This window comes from Ovis aries, chromosome 1, assembly GCF_016772045.2.
Source record: "Ovis aries strain OAR_USU_Benz2616 breed Rambouillet chromosome 1, ARS-UI_Ramb_v3.0, whole genome shotgun sequence".
NCBI lineage: Eukaryota > Metazoa > Chordata > Mammalia > Artiodactyla > Bovidae > Ovis > Ovis aries.
Genome location: NC_056054.1, coordinates 99,093,361 through 99,116,205, shown reverse-complemented (window position 1 = coordinate 99,116,205; position 22,845 = coordinate 99,093,361). Strand labels below are relative to the sequence as shown.

At 40.9% G+C, this 22,845-nt stretch overlaps 1 protein-coding gene across 1 annotated transcript in view; it reads left to right on the top strand.

Annotated features, from left to right (window-relative positions):
• The window catches only part of RNF115 (ring finger protein 115), a 77,671-nt gene extending 55,155 nt beyond the window's left edge, over window positions 1-22,516 (top strand). The window contains exons 5-9 of the mRNA XM_004002410.6: window positions 11,076-11,126; window positions 12,304-12,376; window positions 13,295-13,388; window positions 15,508-15,623; window positions 16,300-22,516. Of these exons, the coding sequence (XP_004002459.2) occupies window positions 11,076-11,126; window positions 12,304-12,376; window positions 13,295-13,388; window positions 15,508-15,623; window positions 16,300-16,431 (466 nt within the window). The 3' untranslated portion in view covers window positions 16,432-22,516. The remainder of the gene's footprint in view (window positions 1-11,075; window positions 11,127-12,303; window positions 12,377-13,294; window positions 13,389-15,507; window positions 15,624-16,299) is intronic.
• Window positions 22,517-22,845: the final 329 nt, after the last annotated feature.

Below are 22,845 nucleotides of genomic sequence, written 5' to 3'. Positions count from 1 at the left end.
CACGTAGACCTTTTACATACATATATATGAGATACCTACATCTGTAGAGTTGAAAAGGAATCATACTATACCTATTTTATAATATCTTTTTTTAATCTTCGTAGATTGAGTATATCTTTCAATGACTATCTGATTGGGCCCCATCTTGAGGTCTTTTAAGTCATTCAGTAAACATTTGTGTATTACTGCCAAGTGCTATTCAGGATGTTGGGCATACATTAGTGAACAAAACAGTTAAAAAAAAAAAAAAAAAGATTGCCCTTGTGGAATTTAAATACTAATGGGGAATGACAGACAAGCAAAATAAACCTAATCAATAGTGTTAAACAGTAAATAATATGGAAAGAAATAGAGGAGGGTGCTTCAAAAAGTGTAGTCAGAGAAGGCCTTATTGAGAAGATATTTGAATAGATATAAAAGTAGTGAGGGAATGAGCCAGGAATGTGCCAACAAGGAGAGTCTAATGTAGAGAGAATGGAATAAGTGAGGGGAATAGTAGGAGATGAGGTCACAGAGAACTTGTTGGGGCCAGAGATCAGGAGGTGAGTCTGAGATCATGTAGCGACTGGTAGGCTATTTATAAAGGCTTTTATTCTGAGTGCAGTGGAAGTCCAGTAGGAATTTTAGGGTAGAAGAATGACGTGGTCTAACTTACACCTTTAAATGATCATTCTAACTGCTGTGTTGATAATAGAATGGTGAGTGGTATGTGTGTGTATGAGGGGCACTGGGGCAAAGACAGAAGCAGAGAAACCAGTTAGGAGGCTGTTGCATTAAAGTTAGAGATGCCAGTGGCTTGGATGAGGGTTAGTTTAAAAAAAAAAAAGCTGGATTCTAGGTAAAGATTGACTTTGGGCATGACAGGATTTGCTGGCAGATTGGATGTGAGGTGTAACAGAAAGAAGAGTTAAGGATGACACAAAGGTTTTTGTCTGAACAACTAGAAAAATGGAGCCACCATCAGCTAAGATGGGGAATGCTAGAAGGGATGGGTTTGGGGGAGAAGATCTAAGAGTTCACTTTTGGACTTAATAAGTTTGAGGTGCTTATTACACATTCAAGTGATGATGTTGAGTAGGGAGAGGTCTCGCCTGGATATAAAACCTGGAAAGTTGTTGCCTATATATGGTTCAGTTCAGTTCAGTTCAGTTCAGTCGCTCAGTCGTGTCCGACTCTTTGCAACCACATGAATCACAGCACGCCAGGCCTCCCTGTCCATCACCAACTCCCGGAGTTCACTCAGACTCATGTCCATCGAGTCGGTGATGCCATCTAGCCATCTCATCCTCTGTCGTCCCCTTCTCCTCCTGTCCCCAATCCCTCCCAGCATTAGAGTCTTTTCCAATGAGTCAACTCTTCGCATGAGGTGGCCAGAGTACTGGAGTTTCAGCTTTAGCATCAGTCCTTCCAAAGAACATCCAGGACTGATCTCCTATATATGATACTTAAATATAAAACTGGATGAAATTGCCAAAAGAGGCAAGATAGAGGAGCTCAGGGAATTGAGCTCTGAGCCCTCCTTGATTAGAAGTTTGGAAGGTAGGAAGAATAAGTAGAGGAGACTGACAAGGGAGCTAGGAGGAAACCTAGAGAGAAAACAGCTCTGGAGACTAAGTGACTACTCTTATCTGATTTTAGCATATATCTTCCCTTCCAGACCCTGTGGATTTATTTCTCTCTTCTGTGGGTTGCTAAAATTAAATACATAAACCTCTTCCCCCACCCCTTTTAGCTCCTATTACTTTAACAAGAAAGTGTTTGTTTAAAGAAAGTTCACTGTAAGTACTGTGTATGTATCTATTGAAGATAATTTCCTGACATCAGCTCATTCACTTACTGGGGTCACCTTGAGCTGCTGAAATGGAACCTGGATCTCACTTCTGGAGAGTAAGCAGCTGATAAAGGCGAAATCAGCAGCTTATCCCCTGAGGTGTCCCTGGCAATTCCTAGTATTTATATAGGGTCTGCTTTAGAGCCTCAGGGAACTGGAGTCTTTCTCTCTGTCTCTCTCTCAAACTTGATTATTACCACTTACTTATTGGTTAGTTCAAGTATGTGATCATCTGTTCTAGTTAGTCATCCCTCAGTATCTGTTGGAGGGATTGGTTCCAGGACACCCTGTGCGCCACCCCCCCCCCCCGTACCCAACTCTGAGAATTCGCATGTCTGATATAAAACAGTATTTGCAAATAACCTATAGTACATGCTTCTGTATACTTTAAGTCATCTTTAGGTTACTGTAACACTTAATACAATGCTATGTAAATAGCAACACTTTAAACAAAGTAAATGCTATATAAATAGTTGGTGTTGAACTGCAAATTCAAGTTTTGCTTTTTGGAGCTTTCTTGAGTTTCCCCCCTTCCCTCAGTAGTTTGCAGATGCAGAACCTGTGGGTACAGAGGGCCAACTGTACAGCTCCCCAGTTTCCATTGCGCTTTGCTTTATTGCGCTTAGCAGATACTGCGTTTTTTACAAATTGAAGGTTTGTGGCAACCCTGTATCCAACAAATCTGTCGGTGCCATTTTTTTCAACTGCTTGCTCACTTCATGTCTTGGAGTCACATTTTCATAAGTCTCATAATATTTTAAACTTTTTCATTATTGTATTTGCTGTGGTGACCTTTGATCAGTGGTCTTTGGTGTTACTACTAACTTGCTGAAGGTTCAGATGATGGTTAATATTTTTAAAAAATAAAATATTTTAAAATTAAGGTATGTACATTGTTTTAGACATAATGTTATCACATACTTAGGAGACAACAATAAAGTGTAAATATAACTTTTATATGCACTGGGAAACCAAAAAATTCATAGCAGTGATTTTATTGCAACATTTGCTTCATTGCAGTGGTCTGGAACCACACCTGTGATACTGCTGAGATATGCCTTTACTAGCAAGCGAGGATATACTAGTCATTTGTTGCTGGGTAAACAGATTATACTAGAATTTAGCAATTTATGGTAGAGTTATTGCTCAGTCGTGTCCGACTCTGCAAACCCCATGGACTATAAAGTCCATGGAATTCTCCAGGCCAGAATACTGGAGTGGGTAGCTTCTCCCTTCTCCAGGGGATCTTCCCAACCCAGGGATCCAACCCAGGTCTTCCGCATTGTAGGCGGATTCTTCATCAGCTGAGCCACAAGGGAAGCCCAAGAATATTGGAGTGGGTAACCTATCCCTTCTCCAGTGGATCTTCCTGACCCAGGAATTGAACCAAGGTCTCCTGCATTGCAGGGGGATTCTTTACCAACTGAGCTATCAGGGAACCCCATAGCAGCTTTTAACAACAGACGTTTATCATATCACAGTTTCTGAGGGACAGGAATTTGGGAGCAGCTTAGCTAGGTGTTTTTGGTAAAGTTTTTCATGATGTTGTAATCAAAATGTCTGCAGTGGCAGCAGTAATCTGAATACTTACCTGGGATTGGTAAGATCCATTTCAAGATGGGTGAACTAACATTACTGTTGGCAGGAGGCCTCAATTCCTCACTGTGTGGGCATCTCCGTAGGACTCTTTGGTGTCTTCATGACTTGGCAGCTGGCTTCCCCTAGAGTAAGTGATCCAGGAGAGAAAAAGGAAGAAGGGAAAACCATAATGCCTTTTATATCCTGATCTTAAAAGACAAACACTGTCACTTCAGCCATATTTTATCTGTAAGGAGCGAATCACCAAGTCTAGCCCACATTCATGAGGAAGAATATTAAAGAATTTGTATACATGTTTTTATTTACAAAATTAAAAAGATTTTTTTTCCTTAAGTTTTTGGCCATGCTGCACGGCATGTGGGGGTCTTAGTTCTCTGACCAGGGATGGAGTCTGCGCTCCCTGCAGTGCAAGCAGAGTCTTAACCACTGGACTGCCAGAGAAGCCCTGGACATATTTTTTTAAAACTACCACAATTTAACCTTTGGCCAGAAATTTCTCCCATGTGAGAAATACACTCACCTCCTCCCAAGACCCACCAGAAGTCTTGTCCCTTTATAGCATCAACTTGAAATCCAAGTGTCATTTACTTAGGTCTGAATATGGATGAGGCTCTTTGGGTTATAGACAGAATTCCTTTTGATGTGGAGATCTAGAAACCAAAGACACAAGTTTTTTACTCCTCACATATACAATATATAGTGATGGGACAGGAATATAATCAACAGGTATAGAGATTTCTGTTTAGAAAGGGAGAAGATGTAAGGCACACAGAAGTTACTGATGGATAGCAATTTTGATGTTTGTCTGGATAAATGTTGGACGGTCCTTGATTAGGACTTCGTTCTACTTCTGCCCAGGAATGCGTCTCTGTGGCTCTTGTTTCCTCCTTCCTGGCTCTTGATTCTACCCTGTGAGTCATTCTTTTCCATGAAAAGTAGTCCAGATTTGCAGCTCCATAGTTTTTTTAGCCTACATCTTGCCAGTAGAATTTTGAGGGCCTAAAAGATCTCTTTTCATTTTGTACTGCCTTTGTACTTTTCAATTTAAGCTGGTAGTGTTTCTTTTTAAAACTTTGAGTCTCCTGTGAGTATTAGTAAAGTTCATGCTGTTAACAAAAACTATGCTCGCAAGTCTTTTTTAGATACTCCCTTTTTTACCATGGACTTCTGCTGGGATTGCTGAAGGACAATACTTGTTGTGGGTAGACCTGTATACTCCACCAGTGTTCAAGTCCTAACTTCCTAACTTAGCTGTGAATATGATCTTATTTGGAAATAATGTCTTTTATGTCTGTGTGTGTGCTCAGATGCTTTAGTTTCATAAGTAAAGAACTAAGGCTGTTTGCAACCCTATGGATTGTAGCCTGCCAGACTCTTCTGTCCTTGGAATTCTCTAGGCAAGAATATTGGGTTGCCATGCCCTCCTCCAGGGGAGTCTTTCCAACTCAAGGATCAAATCCACGTCTGTTATGTCTCCTGCATTGACAGGTGGATTCTTTACCACTGAATCACCAGGGAGGCCCCTGACAGCATCTTGATTTCAGATTTCTGACTTCCAAAATTATGAGAGAATAAACTCCTGTTGTTTTAGCTACCCAGTTTGTGGGAATATGTTATGGCAGCCCCAGGAAACTATTAATAATACGACATCCACAGTTGTTTAATTGAATGGTTCTCTAGGCACTATCTTTCTGAGGTCTTCACAAAGAATTTTTATAGCCACACTCTTGGCTGCTTTAACTGTTTTCTTTTGGCAGTGCCCATGATTTGATCTTTGCTTGAAAACCATTTCTTTCTTTCTTTTTTTTTAAAGCCATTTCTTAATTTTAGTATCATTTGCCATCTGGAGAGTCTGGGAATTTTCAGAATGATCCAATCTTAACTCCTTTTTAAGTATTCTTCCTTTAATGTATTCCTCTTCTTTTGCATTTTAATGCATCAAGATGAAACCAAAAGGGACCTTCAGCATTCCTGTCTGGAAATCTTGTTAGCTAGATTATCATCCTGTTCATGAGCCATAACTTCTACTTCCCATATGATGGCAGGATTTTTCCACTACATAACAAGGATCTCTTTCCCTCCTGTTTCCTCACTTTCCCTTAAGTACTCACTCTTCCTCAGAAGCCATCAGGCATCTACTGTTTCTTCAAGGCTTTTCAAACTTTTGCTCACTGTCCTCAAAATCCTTCCAGCTCTGCCCTTTGCTGTATTTCAGAGCTATTCCCACGTTTTAGTGTTTTGTTTTTTTTTTTTTTTAACAGCAAGCTTCACAGGTGGCCCAGTGGTAAGGAATCCACCTGCCAGTGCAAGAGACACAGGAGACATATGTTTGACCCCTGGGTCTGGTAGATCCCCTGGAGTAGGAAATGGCAACTGTCTTGCAGTATTCTTGCCTGGAAAACTCCATGGGCAGAGGAGCCTGTCAAGCTACAATCCATGAAATTTCAAAGAGTCAGACACAACTTAGCATGCGTGCACTCACTTCTGGGTATCAAAATCTGTATTAAGTATCTATTGCTGTATAACAATTACCCCAGAGCTTAGAGGCTTAAACAACAAACATTTATTATCTCATAGGTTCAGTGGGTCGGGAATTTGAGAGCAGCTTAGCTGGGTGGTTCTGGCCTGGGATCTCATGAGCTTACAGTAAGTTCATTGGCCGTTGCTGTAGTTATCTGAAGAATCAATTGGGAATTACTCAGATTTTGGCAAGTTTGTTCTGGATATTGCCAGGAAGCCTTAGTTCTTTATCATGTGGGCATTTCCACAGGATTACTTGATATGGCACTTTCCCAAAGAAAGTAATCCATGAGAGGGTGCAAGGAAGAAGCCACAATGCCTTTTATGACCTCTCCTTGGAAAAGGAAATGGCAACCCACTCCAGTATTCTTGCCTGGAAAATCACATGGACGGAGGAGCCTGGTAGACTACAGTCCATGGTGTCGCAAAGAGTTGGACACAACTGAGCGACTTCACTTCCACTTCCACTTTCACTTTTGGAAGTCACAGTTATCCTCCCGTATTCTATTGTTAAGAAGTAAGTCACAGCTGATACTGATACAGCCAGAATCACTGACCAGACTCTCTCTGGAACAGGAAAGCAGAGTAGCTGGAGGACAGGATGAGATTGGAGTAATTAGCTCATAGAGCTAAATGCTCATCTACTCCAAGAGGAAATCAGTAAATCAATAAGTGAATGACTACAACTGATTGATAAAGAGACAAATGAATCATGATAGTACTTAGGAATATGAATATTTAAGAATGCCAGAAACAGCCACAGAAAGTGACTCCCTCCCAGGAGCAGGAACGGGGTTGGATAAGACAGAGAATCTTTTGTAAGAATCTGTTTAAATCTTTGTGTCTTATTTGACTTCCTTAACTTTGGTAATGAAAGAAATTTAATTTTTAATAATAAAAAAAGAAGTAAGTCAGAGTATGGTATTGGTGTGAAAATAGATATTTAAATCAAGGTAACAGAGGGCCAGAAATAAATCTATGCATATATGGTCTATTAGTTTATGACAGAGGAGCCAAGAATATACAGTGGAGAAAGAACAGTCTGTTTAATAAGTGGTGTTGGAAAAACTGGATAGCCACAAGGAAAAGAATGAAATTGGATCAGTGTCTTATACCATACAAAAGTTAACTTAAAATGGATTAAAGACTGGTACATATGATCTGAAACTGTAAAATGCCTATAAGAAAACAGGCAGGAAACTCCTTGACATCAGTCTTGGTGATGATTTTTTTCAGTTCAGTTCAGTTGCTCAGTCGTGTCTGACTCTGCGACCCCATGAACTGCAGCATGCCAGGCCTCCCTGTCCGTCACCATCTCCTGGAGTTCACTCAAACTCATGTCCATTGAGTCAGTGATGCCATCCAGCCATCTCATCCTCTGTCGTCCCCTTCTCCTCCTGCCCCCAATCCCTCCCAGCATCAGAGTCTTTTCCAATGACTCAGCTCTTTGCATGAGGTGGCCAAAGTACTGGAGTTTCAGCTTTAGCATCATTCCTTCCAAAGAACACCCAGGACTGATCTCCTTTAGAATGGACTGGATGGATCTCCTTGCAGTCCAAGGGACTCTCAAGAGTCTTCTCTGGCACCCCAGTTCAAAAGCATCAATTCTTTGGTGGTCAGCTTTCTTCACAGTCCAGCTCTCACATCCATACATGATCACTGGAAAACCATAGCCTTGACTAGGCGGACCTTTGTTGGCAAAGTAATGTCTCTGCTTTTCAATATGCTATCTAGGTTGGCCATAGCTTTTCTTCCAAGGTGTGAGCATCTTATAATTTCATGGCTGCAATCACCATCTGCAGTGATTTTGGAGCCCAAAAAAATAAAGTCTGACACTGTTTCCACAGTTTCCCATCTATTTCCCATGAAGTGATGGGACCAGATGCCATGATCTTTGTTTTCTGAATGTTGAGCTTTAAAACACCTTTTTCATTCTCCTCTTTCACTTTCATCAAGAGGCTTTTTAGTTCTTCTTCACTTTCTGCCATAAGGGTGGTGTCATCTGCATATCTGAGGTTATTGATATTTCTCCCAGCAGTCTTGATTCCAGCCTGTGCTTCTTCCAGCCCAGCGTTTCTCATGATGTACTCTACATTGAAGTTAAATAAGCAGGGTGACAATATACAGCCTTAATGTAGTCCTTTTCCTATTTGAAACCAGTCTGTTGTTCCATGTCCAGTTCTGACTGTTGCTTCCTGACCTGCATACAGATTTCTCAAGAGGCAGGTCAGGTGGTCTGGTGTTCCCATCTCTTTCAAAATTTTCCACAGTTTATTGTGATCCACACAGTCAAAGGCTTTGGCATAGTCAATAAAGCAGAAATAGATGTTTTTCTGGAACTCTCTTGCTTTTTCCATGATCCAGCAGATGTTGGCAATTTGATCTCTGGTTCCTCTGCCTTTTCTTAAACCAGTTTGAACATCTGGAAGTTCATGGTTCATGTATTGCTGAAGCCTGGCTTGGAGAATTTTGAGCATTACTTTACTAGTGTGTGAGATGAGTGCAATTGTGCGGTAGTTTGAGCATTCTTTGCCATTGCCTTTCTTTGGGATTGGAATGAAAACTGACCTTTTTCAGTCCTGTGGCCACTGCTGAGTTTTCCAAATTTGCTTACATATTGAATGCTGCACTTTCACAGCATCATCTTTCAGGATTTGAAATAGCTCCATTGGAATTCCATCACCTCCACTAGCTTTGTTCGTAGTGATGCTTTCTAAGGCCCACTTGGCCTTACATTCCATGATTTTTTTGGATGACTCCAGAAGCAGAGGCAACGAAGACAAAAATAAACAGGTGGAACTACATCAGACTGTGAAAAGCTTCTGCATGGCTAAGGAAATCAAGAGAATGAAAAGGAAACCAACTGAATTGGAGAAAGTATTTGCAAATGATATATCCAACAGGAGACTAATATCCAGAATAATACAAAGAACTCATGCAACTCAGCAACAATAAAAACAAACATCCGAATTAAAAAATGTGCGGAGGACTTGAATAGACATTTTTCTGAAGAAGACATATAGGTGGCCGACAGGCACGTGAAAAGATGCTCTGCCATCACTAATCATCAGAGAAATACAAATCAAAGCCACAGTGAGCTATCACCTCACACCCGTTAGAATGGCTTTAGTCAAAAAGATAAGAAATAACAAGCGTTGATGAGGGTGTCAAGAAAAGGGAATGAGCCCCCTATACACTATTGTTGGGAATGTAAATTGGTATAGCCAATGTGGAAAACAATATGGAGTTTCCTAAAAAAAAAAAGAACTACCTTATGATCCAGCAATTCCTCTTCTGGATATTCATCTGAAGAAAACAGAAGCACAAATTTGAAAAGATACATGCACCCCATGATCATTGCAGCATTGTTTACCATAGCCAAGGCATGGAAACAACCTAAGGGTCCAGTGATAGCCAACTGGATAAAGAAATGGTGGTACACATGTACAGTGGAATATTATTCAGCTCTAAAATAGACTGGCATCTTGCCATTTGCAACAACATGAATGGACGCTGCTGCTGCTGCTAAGTCACTTCAGTCATGTCTGATCCTGAGGACATGCTAAGTGAAATAAATCAGAGAAAGACAAATACTATATAATCTTATAGGTGGAATCTTTAAAAAAAAAAAAAAAGAATTCAGTGTCCAGGTTCATAGATAGAAGAGAACAGATTGGTTGATTGCCATAGGAAGGGGTTGGGGGATAAGTAAAATCAGTGAAGGGGGTCAAAAGATACAAATTTCCACCTATAAAATAAATATTGGGGGTATAATGTATAGCACAATGACTGTATTATCAGGGAAATGTAAATGAAACTCACAATGAGATAGATTATAGTTCATTACTGTTAATTACATTACAGTGTTGTTTTAATACTGTATTGCATATTTGAAAGTTGCTAAGAGAGTAGATCATAAGAAAGTAAAATTTTATAACTATGTATGGTAATGAATGTGAATAAGTTTTATTATGATGATCATTTGCGATATATACAAACATCAAATCATGTTGTACCTGAAAAAAAAATGCAATGTTATATGTCAGTTGTACATCAAAAAAGAAAAAAGAAAAGTCGATAAGTCCAATCTATACCCAAAAGAGGAGTATAAAATAACTTGTGAATGTCTTAGTTAGCTATCATGGAATTTTTTTTTAAAAGGCTCTTTAGGGCTTCCCTGGTGGCTCAGTGGTAAAGACTCTGCCTGCCAATACAGGAGATATGGGTTCAGTCCCTGGTTTGGGAAGATCCCACATGCCATGGAGGAACAAGCTCGTACGTCACAACTGTCGAGCCTGTGCTCTAGAGCCCTGGAGCTGCAACTGCTGACGCCCACATGTCCTAGAGCCTGTGCTGTGCAATAAGAGAAGCCACAAGAACGGAAAACCTCTAGACACAGCACCACAACTAGAAAACACCCCGAGCAGCAAAGACAACCCAGCACGGCCAAATAAAGGGATGAGCGGGGGTGCCGTACCTTTAAATAGTATTTTGCACAATGTATGCTAAGTCACTTCAGTGTCCGACTCTGTGTGACCCCATAGACAGCAGCCCACCAGGCTCCCCTGTCCCTGGGATTCTCTAGGCAAGAACACTGGAGTGGGTTGCCATTTCCTTCTCCAATGCATGAAAGTGGAAAGTGAAAGTGAAGTTGCTCAGTTGTGTCCGACTCTTAGCGACCCCATGGACTACAGCCTACCAGGCTCCTCTGTCCATGGGATTTTCCAGGCAAGAGTACTGGAGTGGGGTGCCATTGCCTTCTCCATTGCACAATGTATATAAGATATAAAAATGGAACTACTCCTGTTGCAGGGAGGTGGGTCCAGAATCCCACTGGCCTAGCATCTCTTTAAGCCTCTCATGTTGCTGCCAAGGATCCAGGAATCATAGTTTGAACACTAACCATACAGTCAGAGTCCTTTCCTGTTTAATTCATAAAAATCTAAGGAAGACAGCCATAATAGCAAAGAAGCAGTCTACCAGATAGCAGACTGATTTCTGGTTCTATTTTTTAGAGTGAAAAGCCATTGTGTTATGGGGAGGGGGTTGGTGATGAGTCAGCCATGGATATCTACAGAGTACTTTCATGAGTCTGTTGTCTTACCTATTTTTTTTTCTTCAACAGAGTACTACAACAGATCATTGCAGGATTCATTCCTGGATCCCCATTTTCTTGGTAAGTAACTAGTTGCCTTCTGTCTCAGTCTCCTGGAGTAGCGTAATTTTCAGTACTGTAGTATCTGTGCCATAATGAGAGACAAAAGGAGCTGCACAGGTGAGTGTATAGATGTGATTGGCAGGCTGTTAAAGACTGCTGTTGTCTGCTGAGCCCAAACTTAATCAGAACTTATTTTTTGTGTAGTTCAGGCTGATGAGGGCCATCCTGGTCCTGCAGGGTGTCTGATTCCATTCATACTCAGGTCTGAGGGTCGTGCTGAGGTAGGGAGTGAGGTGGTCCCTACCAAGTTTGGTGTCTGATTCGTGAGTTTCTCTTGGAGATTATATGGGAAGATTTTATTCCTTAAGAATTTCTGAAATTGAAAACGTTGCTTCACTTCCTTTTCTCAAAGTAAGATGGTTTTTTCAGAAGAAACAAAAGGGTTAAATTCAGTAACAGAGTGACAGTTACTTACTGTACAGGTTAAAGATGGAATGTCTTCTTGTCTGGACAATTATTTGCCACTTCTGACTCTACCCCAGAAGGCTTCTTTGCTCAGAGGGACCTTGGTCCTTCCACACAGTTACCCTGTTTTCCAGCCTCTAGTTTCTTTAAGCATGTTCCAGCCAAAGAGTCTGGATATCTGTCATGCAGGGTAGTATACCAACAGCTCCAGAAAGAGGTGCTGCCAAATCCCTTTTGTAACTGCTCTAAGTTGTGATTCAGAGACACTGCTATGGCTGCTTCTCTACTTGAAAGCTGCTCATTGTGTAAGGCCACAGGCTGCCCCTTAGAATGAGGGAACTTTGCTGTCAATTTTGGCCACTTAGGAAGGGAAAAATCTCCTTACAAAGCAGCTCCATCTCTGTTTAATTTAAATGGGCCCAGAGGAGACAAACTTTTAACCAACAGGCAGTGAGTCACTCTTTTTGCTCTGGTTTGTCAGGTGGTATTTTAGGTAGCTTCACATTTTATGTTCCATACAGTTAAGCAGAAATTCCTGGAGAATGAGAGACTGCCTTTGGATAATCTGTTTGACCTTGAAATCACTGAGAAATTCTTTGCCACTTGGTTCTAGAGAACTAGTGACTTGCCAGCTCTGAGAGAGAGCAGGATTCCTCTGCCAACTTTTTCTGTGGTGTAAGGCGGAGCCTGGTCACTCCATCTAATGCTGTCTGTCTCATCTCATGTATAGGAGCGGGATGCTGCACTCCAACCCTGGGGACTATGCCTGGGGTCAGACAGGGCTTGATGCCATTGTAACCCAGGTGAGGAGCTGCCTTTTGAGGGTGTCTGTTCAGTGTGTCTCATGGTTCCACAGGCTTCCTGCTTTCCTTCTGCTACTTTCTGAAATGGCAGTCACTCTGCTTTCCCTAATATTTTGAGCTTGTGGGTTTCTGTTTTACTAAAGAGATAAATGGTTTATGGGTTTAGCTCAGCATCCATGTATTTTCTTGGTCCTAGGGACTTTCTAGAAGATAGCTTCAACTCCAAAGGAAAAAACTTCTATAACAGTATTTTCTGTTTTGGCCTCTTGTTCATTCCTATGAGGATTCTGTTGACAAGTACTTCACAAAAAAGAAAGGTGTCCTCACATGTTGAAGCAGGGATTTCTGCTAGAGGGAGCAAAGTAGGGGAAGGAAGCAGAGAAAAAGGTATTCCCATGCCATGTATAATTGCTTCCACTTGTTTATGTTTATTTTAATTTAATTGGTTTTTCATTTCCCTTGTGGATTGCTGAGACTAGAAAGCATGTCATTTATATCCAGGTCTTCTTGTAGGAAGTAATTTACCTATTTCTTGGCTTACCTAATGCTACTTTCCATACTCTCACCTTTTTCTTTCTTTCAGAAAAATGAAGTTTTTGAACTGGTTAAGTATCAATTTCTGTTAAGGTGTAGTTTTATTTGTGACATCACAACCCTTTTGCTGCCTCCAAAGTTGCTTTATGCCCAGAGGTGAGCCTTGCAGTGATGGATCTGTCTGTAGGCTTATACTATTGTCACTCTGAAAATGTAAAGCAATTATTCTGGCAGCAGGAAAGGGCAAACCCAAGCGTCTCAGAGCCTTGTGGAAGCAAAAGCAACTAACATTTCTAATGTCTGTACTGTTCTCAGATGGAGCAGCTGCTCCCTCCTAGGGATAGTTTGATGTCTGCCACTTCTTCTTTGCCTTTTTTTTTGTAGCTTTTAGGACAACTGGAAAATACAGGGCCTCCCCCAGCTGACAAGGAAAAGATCACATCTCTTCCAACAGTGACAGTAACTCAGGAACAAGTTGGTAGGTTCCTTTTTTTTTTTTTGGTAGGTTCCTTTTCATGTGTGTGTTTTTGTTTTATTATCTCTGTTCAGAATCTGAGCCATGTACTATATTAAAAATCTTCTGTGAAACTGTAGCATTCCTAAAGTTCCTACCTGTGTGCTGGATATGAAAGGTACCTATCGCTTCATTAGGGTTAGTCAACAGGTAATTCCTGAGCAATTACCATGCCATTTTTCTAGCTGCCATGCAGGAAACAGAGAAGTGCAAAGGTATATAAAGCTTGATTTCTTGAAGAACTTACTAGAGGAAGCAAAACTCACCAAATTAGACATTATTATGTAAAAAGTACTTGAGCAAATGATACTCTAGGGGAAAAGGAAGAGAAAAATAGGCTAGGAATTTGTTTCACATCTACCCTATACTTAGGTACATTAGATAGATATTATTTTATGTATAAGCATGAAAAAAACTTAGTGATAAGGGACATTAGTTTGGAGTTGGAGTTTCTTTCCCCATGAATTCTACTTTAGAGAGTCAGAAGATTTTAAAAGATAGGATGGGCCATCTTAGAGAGATTATACTGTTTATGGCAAAGTATGAACCAATGAAGAATGTCAGTATGAACATGGAGTCTGAATTAGGTATAAGGAATGTAACCTCATTAGATCTGAAATAGAATCTAATTTGTGTAGTGATGGGAGGTATGTTTGAATTGGAGGTGTAATTGGATAGGTATGACTGGATAAGTCCTTGTTGCAGGGAACCCTGAAACTGGCAGAGGAGTTAGGGCTGGATGTTTTAGGCAGTAGGTAAATTTTGTAGGTCCCTAACTGGAGGAATGAGGGAATCTGAGTGATCTTTGGGGAAGATTAGTTTGGAAGGTAGTATCTAAAATAGGTTGGAAGAGGGAAGGAGCAGAAATACTCTTAATGGGCTGTTGCAGCATTCTGATGGGGTTCAGGTGATGGTGGCAGTGCTACAAAGGAAAGGGTAGACTCAGATAATTTTTGAAGAAACGCTTTCATCATTGATTGCATAAGATAAGGAGGGGAAAGGGGGAAAGATGATTCTAAAGTTTTGCAACTCTGCAACTACAGAGGTGGTGCTGACATCATCAGGGATGGAAGAATTGTGAGCAGGCCCTGGTTTGAATAAGGAGGTGATGTGATGTTTTTAATTTTGAATCTGTTGCTTTTGGGGATCCCAACTGAGAATCCAAGAAAAGATGAGCTGGGAATTGCTGTGGAGCTGGTATTAGGGAAAACTAACTGGTAGCAAAGTATAGGATATATTTGGCAGGCCTGGAGTCAGGGTTGTTACCTAAGAGGCTATTGCAGTAAACTAGGCATGAGAAGTAAAAGCTGAAATCAGGGCAAACATTGTGGGAGTAGAGAGGAGGGAGGGAATCTTTTAAGTGGTATTTTACTCCAAATGCTGTGAATACTGTGGAGCATGTAGCATACATACCCTAGCTGCTGGAGAGATAGACTAGCTGGTGTTATTAGCCAAACTTGGAATTTGCTGCTTGGTAATCCTAGTTCAGTTTGTAGCCATTTTGTCTCAGAAGAAGGTTTCCTGTCTCTGGACTTGGAGCCTGAGTTACCCTTGCAGTTCTGTCGCAGCGCCTCTTGGTACAGCTTTTAATAAACACCTGTAAAAAGGGCTTTAGGGTAACCACGATGCAATAGAATGTGTAATGTCGAAAGTAGTAGAGTGAAAGTGGCTTGACACACTGAATGAGAACTGCCAAGATTGTTGAGATGAGTCCTTTGGTTGTGGTGGACAGATTGCCAGTGTTTCCTAAGTAGAAACTGCCAGAACACATTTGAGAAGATATTTTTCCTGTTTTACTTAACAGATAATCTAAGCCCCAGTTCTTCCAACTCTTTATGTTGAAAAATAGACCTCATAGAGTTGCTGTCTGGACCTTATTGGAATGGGCCCATTCTTCAGTCCTTTTCATGTCCCTGGCTATTACCACCTCTGTCCCCATTTTGAAGTAAAATTCTGCTTCTTCTCTGCCTCCACCCTAGATGCACTTTGTTTTTTCTTTGTATACCTTTGATTATTAAAGACATTAGGCTAGGTTTTCTTCCTTCTTTTTGCTTATTTTAAAAGGCATTTCCTCCTCTAACAGATAAGGGCTTAGAGTGTCCAGTATGCAAAGAAGATTACACAGTTGAGGAGGAAGTCCGGCAGTTACCCTGCAACCACTACTTTCACAGCAGTTGTATTGTGCCATGGTTAGAACTGGTAAGTACAGACAGCTCTCATCTGTGATAGGGCCCCTGTGCCAGTCATGTCTTGGGGGGATCAGTAAGGGCATAAGTAACAGTTAGTGGAGAGCCAAACAAATCAGATTTTAGTTTCTGGCTAACTCCTAGTAGCACCATTACTGTGTTTTAGATTGTTAATCTGTTCAGAACTTCTCTGACCAGGGGTTAGCAAACTACAGCCTATAGGTTTCTGTGGCCTGGCACATATTTTTGTAAATGAAGTTTCATTGGAACATAGCTATGCTCATTTGTTTACAGATGGTCTATGGCTACTTTTGTGCTCCCTCAGCAGAGTTAAGTAGTTGCAACATTGGTGGTATGGCCTGCAGAGTCTGAAATAGTTACTAGTTTTTCTTTAACAGAGCAAGTTTGCTGACCCCTGCTTAAGTCCATCTCAGTCATTGTTTCTAGTTAGTTCTGTTTGATAGTATGTGTTAGCTATCGTTATGTTGCTGCCTTGAATTCTTTGTCAGTTCTGTTAAAAGTTCTGTTTGGGAAATGTCCTGGGGTTACACTTGAAGCCCAGCAGGTACTCTGTGAGAAGGCATGCCCTTTTTGTTTATCTACCTGCTAACTCTCAGGGTTTCTTAAATGTTTAGTTCTTCCAGCTTCTCGGGTCAGGCTGTTCACGTGGATTTATATCTTTGTTTCAGCATGACGCATGTCCTGTATGTAGGAAGAGCTTAAATGGTGAGGACTCTACTCAGCAAACACAGAGATCCGGGGCTTCTGCAAGCAACAGATTTAACATTGACAGCCAGCTACATGACCGATGGACTTTCTGAAACTAAAGACCACGTCTGAGCCAGGGCTATGGTAGACCTCCTATCACAGCTATTATTTGTATCAATGCAAAAAAAATAGTAGGTGGATTTAGGAATCACTTAAGAAACCCCAACTCATAATATTAATTCACTGAGTGTTTTTCTTCTCTAAATTTAAAGTTAGTGTCTACAGATGGAATTGTATCTAGAACCAAATGCCTCTTATTCCTGAATTCAGAGTGATAATTTTGTAAGTGTGAAACTTAATTAATATGGGTTTCCCCTGCCAGAATAGAATTGGTTAATTATGTGGGTTTCCCCTGCCAGAATAGAATTGGTTCCTTAAAGTCTACCTAGGGTCTTGCTGTCTGTCATGTTACCTGTGACGGTTGTTTCCACCTCTTTCTTCAACCTCCACCGTCGTTAGTGTACTTTATAGTAAATACAGTGGAACCAGCCGTAAAGCCCTGCTGATAAAGTGCTTCTGTTTTAATTGTACACAAGCATTTACTCTTGGCCACGTTAGCCATGGAGTAAAGTCATATTAAATCAGGAATCTGAGACTAATGATTTTTTTTTTCTGAAATCTTTAGAGAGCAAATCAAAACAAAGTTACAGTGGGAAGGCTTCTGATTGTACTCTTTGGTTTTCTCATTTTTATTTTTAAAGACTACTTGGTAAGATGCAGCTTCTGCAGAAACCAACATGACAAATGACATGTCTTAAGAGTCTTACGTTGGTAGGAATCTGATTCTGGTTCCTATTTGGGAATAAGTTGGGCAGGATAAAGGCACAGAAAGACAGATGTTTGAAATCTCTGGTTCTGAGGTTTTTTAGTGATTCTCAGCTCACTGTTTATCCTGGGGACCTTAAAGTAAGTTCCCTCACAGAAATAGGATTATTTTATTACTGCTTCTGCAGCTGATTCATGTTTTTTTAATAATTCATTGGTCTTCAGGAATTGAGACTTTATGTTGTTTCATTTTAATTTTTAAAGTGCATTTTCATCTCTGAAACCTCTTTATGTTTGCTTGGTTCTGGTTATACTTGGAGTCATATTGATTTTTGTGATCATGCGGAAACAACTTGGCCTCGGAGAGATAGGCCTTCTTTTTTCAGCCTGTGTCCCGTGTACATGTACATGCTCTTTGGTGCATTTAAGTGTTTAAAGTTGAATAAATGAAGAAGCTTAAGAATGTTGTTGGAATGTGAAAGTCTTAAAAATAAATGATGGGAACGTGTAACCACAGTTGGTCCACCAAAAAGGGTGACAAGAGGGGCACCATGGGTGTGGTCTTCTCAGCCCTTCATGGTTGGAGTGATCAAGAAGATGAGTCTTTGGTGAGTCTCTTTCTTGGTTAGTCTCTTTCTTGGTCTGTCACACTGGTTTTGGGCATGAGGGATGGGGTTAGAGAGAGCTTTGTAATTTAGTAGAGGATAGAGGAGTAGGGGAGGGAAGAGAGAAAGTGGGAGAATTTAATGCTGAATTAATAGCCCGCCCCTAAAAGTTGTGACCATAAGGTATGATTCAGGTTGAGCCCAGAGAGAATGAGATGTTTTCTCATATGACTCTTATGTTATACCTCTGTAGAGAGAGTGTTTTTGGAAAATGTAAACTGTTTACTATGGTTATTGAAGTGTAACCCAGAGATATACATTGGCTTTGAATGAGAAGAGGTGATGAGTCTGAGGGGACATAAGAGGTATATTGTGAATGGCCATTGCTTAGGTTGAGATGGGCTTGACCGAAGTTGGAGTATGTTGTGGTTTTCAAGTAAAACAATATTGACAATATCAGCTGTCTCAGAAAAATGATGTTAGCTTGGAAGTTTTGTTATTATCTGGATATGCCAGGACAGAAATGGTAGGGGCCTAACAGAAGCAGAAGATATTAAGAAGAGGTGGCAAGAATACGCAGAAGAACTGTACAAAAAGATCTTCATGACCCAGATAATCACGAAGGTGTGATCACTCACACTCACCTAGAGCTGGACATCCTGGAATGTGAAGCCAAGTGGACCTTCGGAAGCATCACCACGAACAAAGCTAGTGGAGGTGGTGAAATTTCAGTTGAGCTATTTCAAACCCTAAAAGATGATGCTGTGGAAGTACTGCACTCAATATGTAAGCAAATTTGGAAAACTCAGCAGTGGCCACAGGACTGGAAAAGGTCAGTTTTCATTCCAATCCCAAAGAAAGGTAATGCCAAAGAATGCTCAAACTACTGCAGAATTGCACTCATCTCACACAGTAGTAAAGTAATGCTCAAAACTTCTCCAAGCCAGGCTTCAGCAATATGTGAATCGTGAACTTCCAGATGTTCGAGCTGGTTTAAGAAAAGGCAGAGGAACCAGATATCAAATTGCTAGCATCCGCTGGTTCGTTGAAAAAGCAAGAGAGTTCCAGAAAAACATCTATTTCTGCTTTATTGACTATGCCAAAGCCCTTGACTGTGTGGATCACAATAAACTGTGGAAAATTCTGAAAGAGATGGGCATACCAGACCACCTGACTGGCCTCTTGAGAAACCTGTATACAGGTCAGGAAGCAACAGTTAGAAGTGGACATGGAACAACAGACTGGTTCCAAATAGGAAAAGGAGTATGTCAAGGCTGTATGTTGTCACCCTGCTTATTTAACTTCTATGCAGAGTCCATCATGAGAAACGCTGGGCTGGAAGAAACACAAGCTGGAATCAAGACTGCCAGGAGAAAAATCAATAACCTCAGATATGCAGATGACACCACCCTTATGGCAGAAAGTGAAGAGGAACTAAAAGCCTCTTGATGAAAGTGAAAGAGGAGAGTGAAAAAGTTGGCTTAAAGCTCAACATTCAGAAAACGAAGATCATGGCATCTGGTCCCATCACTTCATGGGAAATAAATGGGGAAACAGTGTCAGACTTTATTTTTTTGGGCTCCAGAATCACTGCAGATGGTGATTGCAGCCATGAAATTAAAAGATGCTTGCTGCTTGGAAGGAAAGTTATGACCAACCTAGACAGCATATTAAAAAGCAGAGACATTACTTTGCCAACAAAGGTCCGTCTAGTCAAGGCTATGGTTTTTCCAGTAGTCATGTAAGATGTGAGAGTTGGACTATAAAGAAAGCTGAGCACCGAAGAATTGATGGTTTTGAACTGTGGTGTTGGAGAAGACTCTTGAGAGTCCCTTGGACTGCAAGGAGATCCAACCAGTCCATCCTAAAGGAGATCAGCCCTGGGTGTTCATTGGAGGCACTGATGATGAAGCTGAAACTCCAATACTTTGGCCACCTGATGTGGAGAGGTGACTCATTTGAAAAGCCCCTATGCTGGAAAGATTGAGGGCAGGAGGAGAAGGGGATAACAGGGGATGAGGTGGTTGGATGGCATCACCGACGCAGTAGACATGGGTCTGGGTGGACCTGGGGAATTGGTGATGGACAGGGAGGCCTGGCGTGCTGCGGTTCATGGGGTCGCAGAGTCGGACATGACTGAACTGAACTGATGCCAGGACAGGCAGGTGTAATTTTATTTACAACTAGAGAACTAGAATGATGCCAGTTAAATGATGATGTTGTTAAGATGCTGCACTCAATATGCCAGCAGGTTTGGAAAACTCATCAGTGGCCACAGGACTGGAAAAGGTCAGTTTTCATTCCAATCCAAAGAAAGGCAATGCCAAAGAATGCTCAAACTACCACACAATTGCACTCACTTCACACGTTAGCAAAGTAATGCTCAAAATTCTCCAAGCCAGACTTCAACAGTACGTGACCCATGAACTTCCAGATGTTCAAGCTGGATTTAGAAAAGGCAAAGGAACCAGAGATCAAGTTGCCAACATCTTTTGGATCACAGAAAAAGCAAGAGAGTTCCAGGAAAACATCTACTTCTGTTTTATTGACTATGCCAAAGCCTTTGACAGTGTGGATCACAACAAAGTGGAAAGAGATGGGAATACCAGACCACCTTACCTGCCTCCTGAGAAATCTGTATGCAGGTCAAGAAGCAACAGTTAGAACCAGACGTGGCACAACAGACCGGTTCCAAATCAACAAAGGAGTACTTCAAGGCTGTATATTGTCACCCTGCTTATTTAACTTATAGGCAGAGTACATCATGTGAAATGCCAGGCTGGGTGAAGCACAAGCTGGAATCAAGATTGCTGGGAGAAATATCTATAGCCTCAGATACACACATGACACCAACCTTATGGCAGAAAGTGAAGAACTAAAGAGCCTTTTGATGAAAGTGAAAGAGGAGAGTGAAAAAGGTGGCTTAAAACTCACCATTCAGAAAACTTAAGATCATGACATCCGATCCCATCGGATGGCAAATAGATAGGGAAACAATGGAAACAGTGAGAGACTTTATTTTCTTAGGCTCCAAAATCCCTGCAGATGGTGACTGTAGCCATGAAATTAAAAGTTGCTTGCTCCTTGGAAGAAAAGCTATGACCAACGTAGATAGCATATTGAAAAGCAGAGACATTACTTTGCCAACAAAGGTCTGTCTAGTCAAGGCTATGGTTTCTCCAGTAGTCATGTATGGATGTGAGAGTTAGACTACAAAGAAAGCTGAGCGCCAAAGAATTGATGGTTTTGAACTGTGGTGCTGGAGAAGGCTCTTGAGAGTCCCTTGGTCTGCAAGGAGATCCAACCAGTCAGTCCTCAAGGAAATCAGTCCTGAATGTTCATTGGAAGGGCTGATGCTGAAGCTGAAGCTCCAATACTTTGGCCATCTGATGCAAAGAAGTGACTCATTGGAAAAGACCTGATGCTGGGAAAAATTGAAGGCAGGAGGAGAAGGGGACAACAGAGGATGAGATGGTTGGATGGCATCACCGACTTGATGGACATGAGTTTGGGCAAGCTCCAGGAGTTGGTAATGGACAGGGGAGCCTGGTGTGCTGCAGTGCATGGGGTTGCAAAAAGTCAGACATGACTGAACGACTGAAGTAATCTAAACTAGACAACCAGAAAGACTCTTGAGTGGCTTTACAAAGGTATGCAAACAAAGTGCTGGGTAGGGATTTAACTTTTCAATATAAGAATAGCATCAATGTAACTTATCAGAAATTTCCTTCACTTTTTTTTTATTCTTTTAGATAAAGAAGATAAATCTTTTTGCTGTTTCCAAGATCCCTCCTACTTAATGAATCTGTAGTGTTTCTTCAAAGAATAGGAAATGTCTCAGACTTCCAGGTTAATTTAGGTAAGGAGTGTTTTAGGGTTCTCCAGAGAAGCTGAACCGTAAGGTTGTGTGTATACATGTGTATAGAGATTTATTATAAAGAATTGGGCCACATGATTATGGATCCAAACACAGTTTGATACAGTGCCCAAAGCAGAAGTCTCCATAACCCAGATATTTCAGGTGTTCATTCCTTTACAGCCTGAAAGTTTACAGACTCAGGAAATTGGAGTCTTACTAGGAGTCAGCCTTACTAGGAGAGATGATTCAGCTTTCCCTCATTATCAAAGTGAATAGAAGAAAGTTGCAATTTCAAATCTTAGGCATTAGACTTGAGGCCTTTACATTTGTGCTAAATGGCCTACCCTTTGAGTTCCATGCAGAGATAAGCAGATTGTTTTCTCATTCATAAATGTCTTTTTTTTTCTTAATCTTTTTTCATTATAATTTGAAATAAGAGGAAGTAAAACTTTGTTAGCACTTAATTAGGAGAGACTTCCTAGGGATTGGTAGACTTGAAAGTTGAGAGGTTATGTAGGTCAGCTCCACGCTGGCCTCCGAGTGATTACTGCTTCTTGGGTAGTTTCCAGATGAATTAGAACTGGGCAGTTGGGTGGGCAGGGCAAAGTGATGAATGTTTATCTTCAACAGAGAGAAGGAATAATCCCAGTATTAACAATTAATTTTCCCTCAAAATTCCTCTTATTGCCAGTTCTCTGAAGAGTTGGGAAACCTGGAGAGTCCAAATAGCTTCCTTAGTTGTGAACATTTGCTACATAACAAATGAGTAAATACTTGTTAAATGTTTTCCTTAAGCAGTACTCTGTCTGGTCCAATAGTTACTTCTCAAGTTAGAAGGAAGATTTGGTGAGAATTTGTCCCCCCCCCCCCCCAACAAGTCTCACTTGGATTAAATAATTATTAGAAAAATTCCTTGTTTATGTCTTTTTTTTTTTTAGTTTGTTTATTTATTTATTTATTTTTAGTTTTTTATTTTTTAAATTTTAAAATCTTTAATTCTTACATGCGTTCCCAAACATGAACCCCCTCCCACCTCCCTCCCCATAACATCTCTCTGGGTCATCCACATGCACCATGTTTATGTCTTTATACTGAACATTTGTGTGTGTGTGTGTGTGTGTGTGTGTGTGTGTGTGTGTGTGTGTGTGTGTGTGTCTCCATAGGCACATGCATATATGCACATTTCACTCTGGAGGAAGAAGGGATTTGGTGGGCAGACGGGAAGCCTGGCGTGCTGT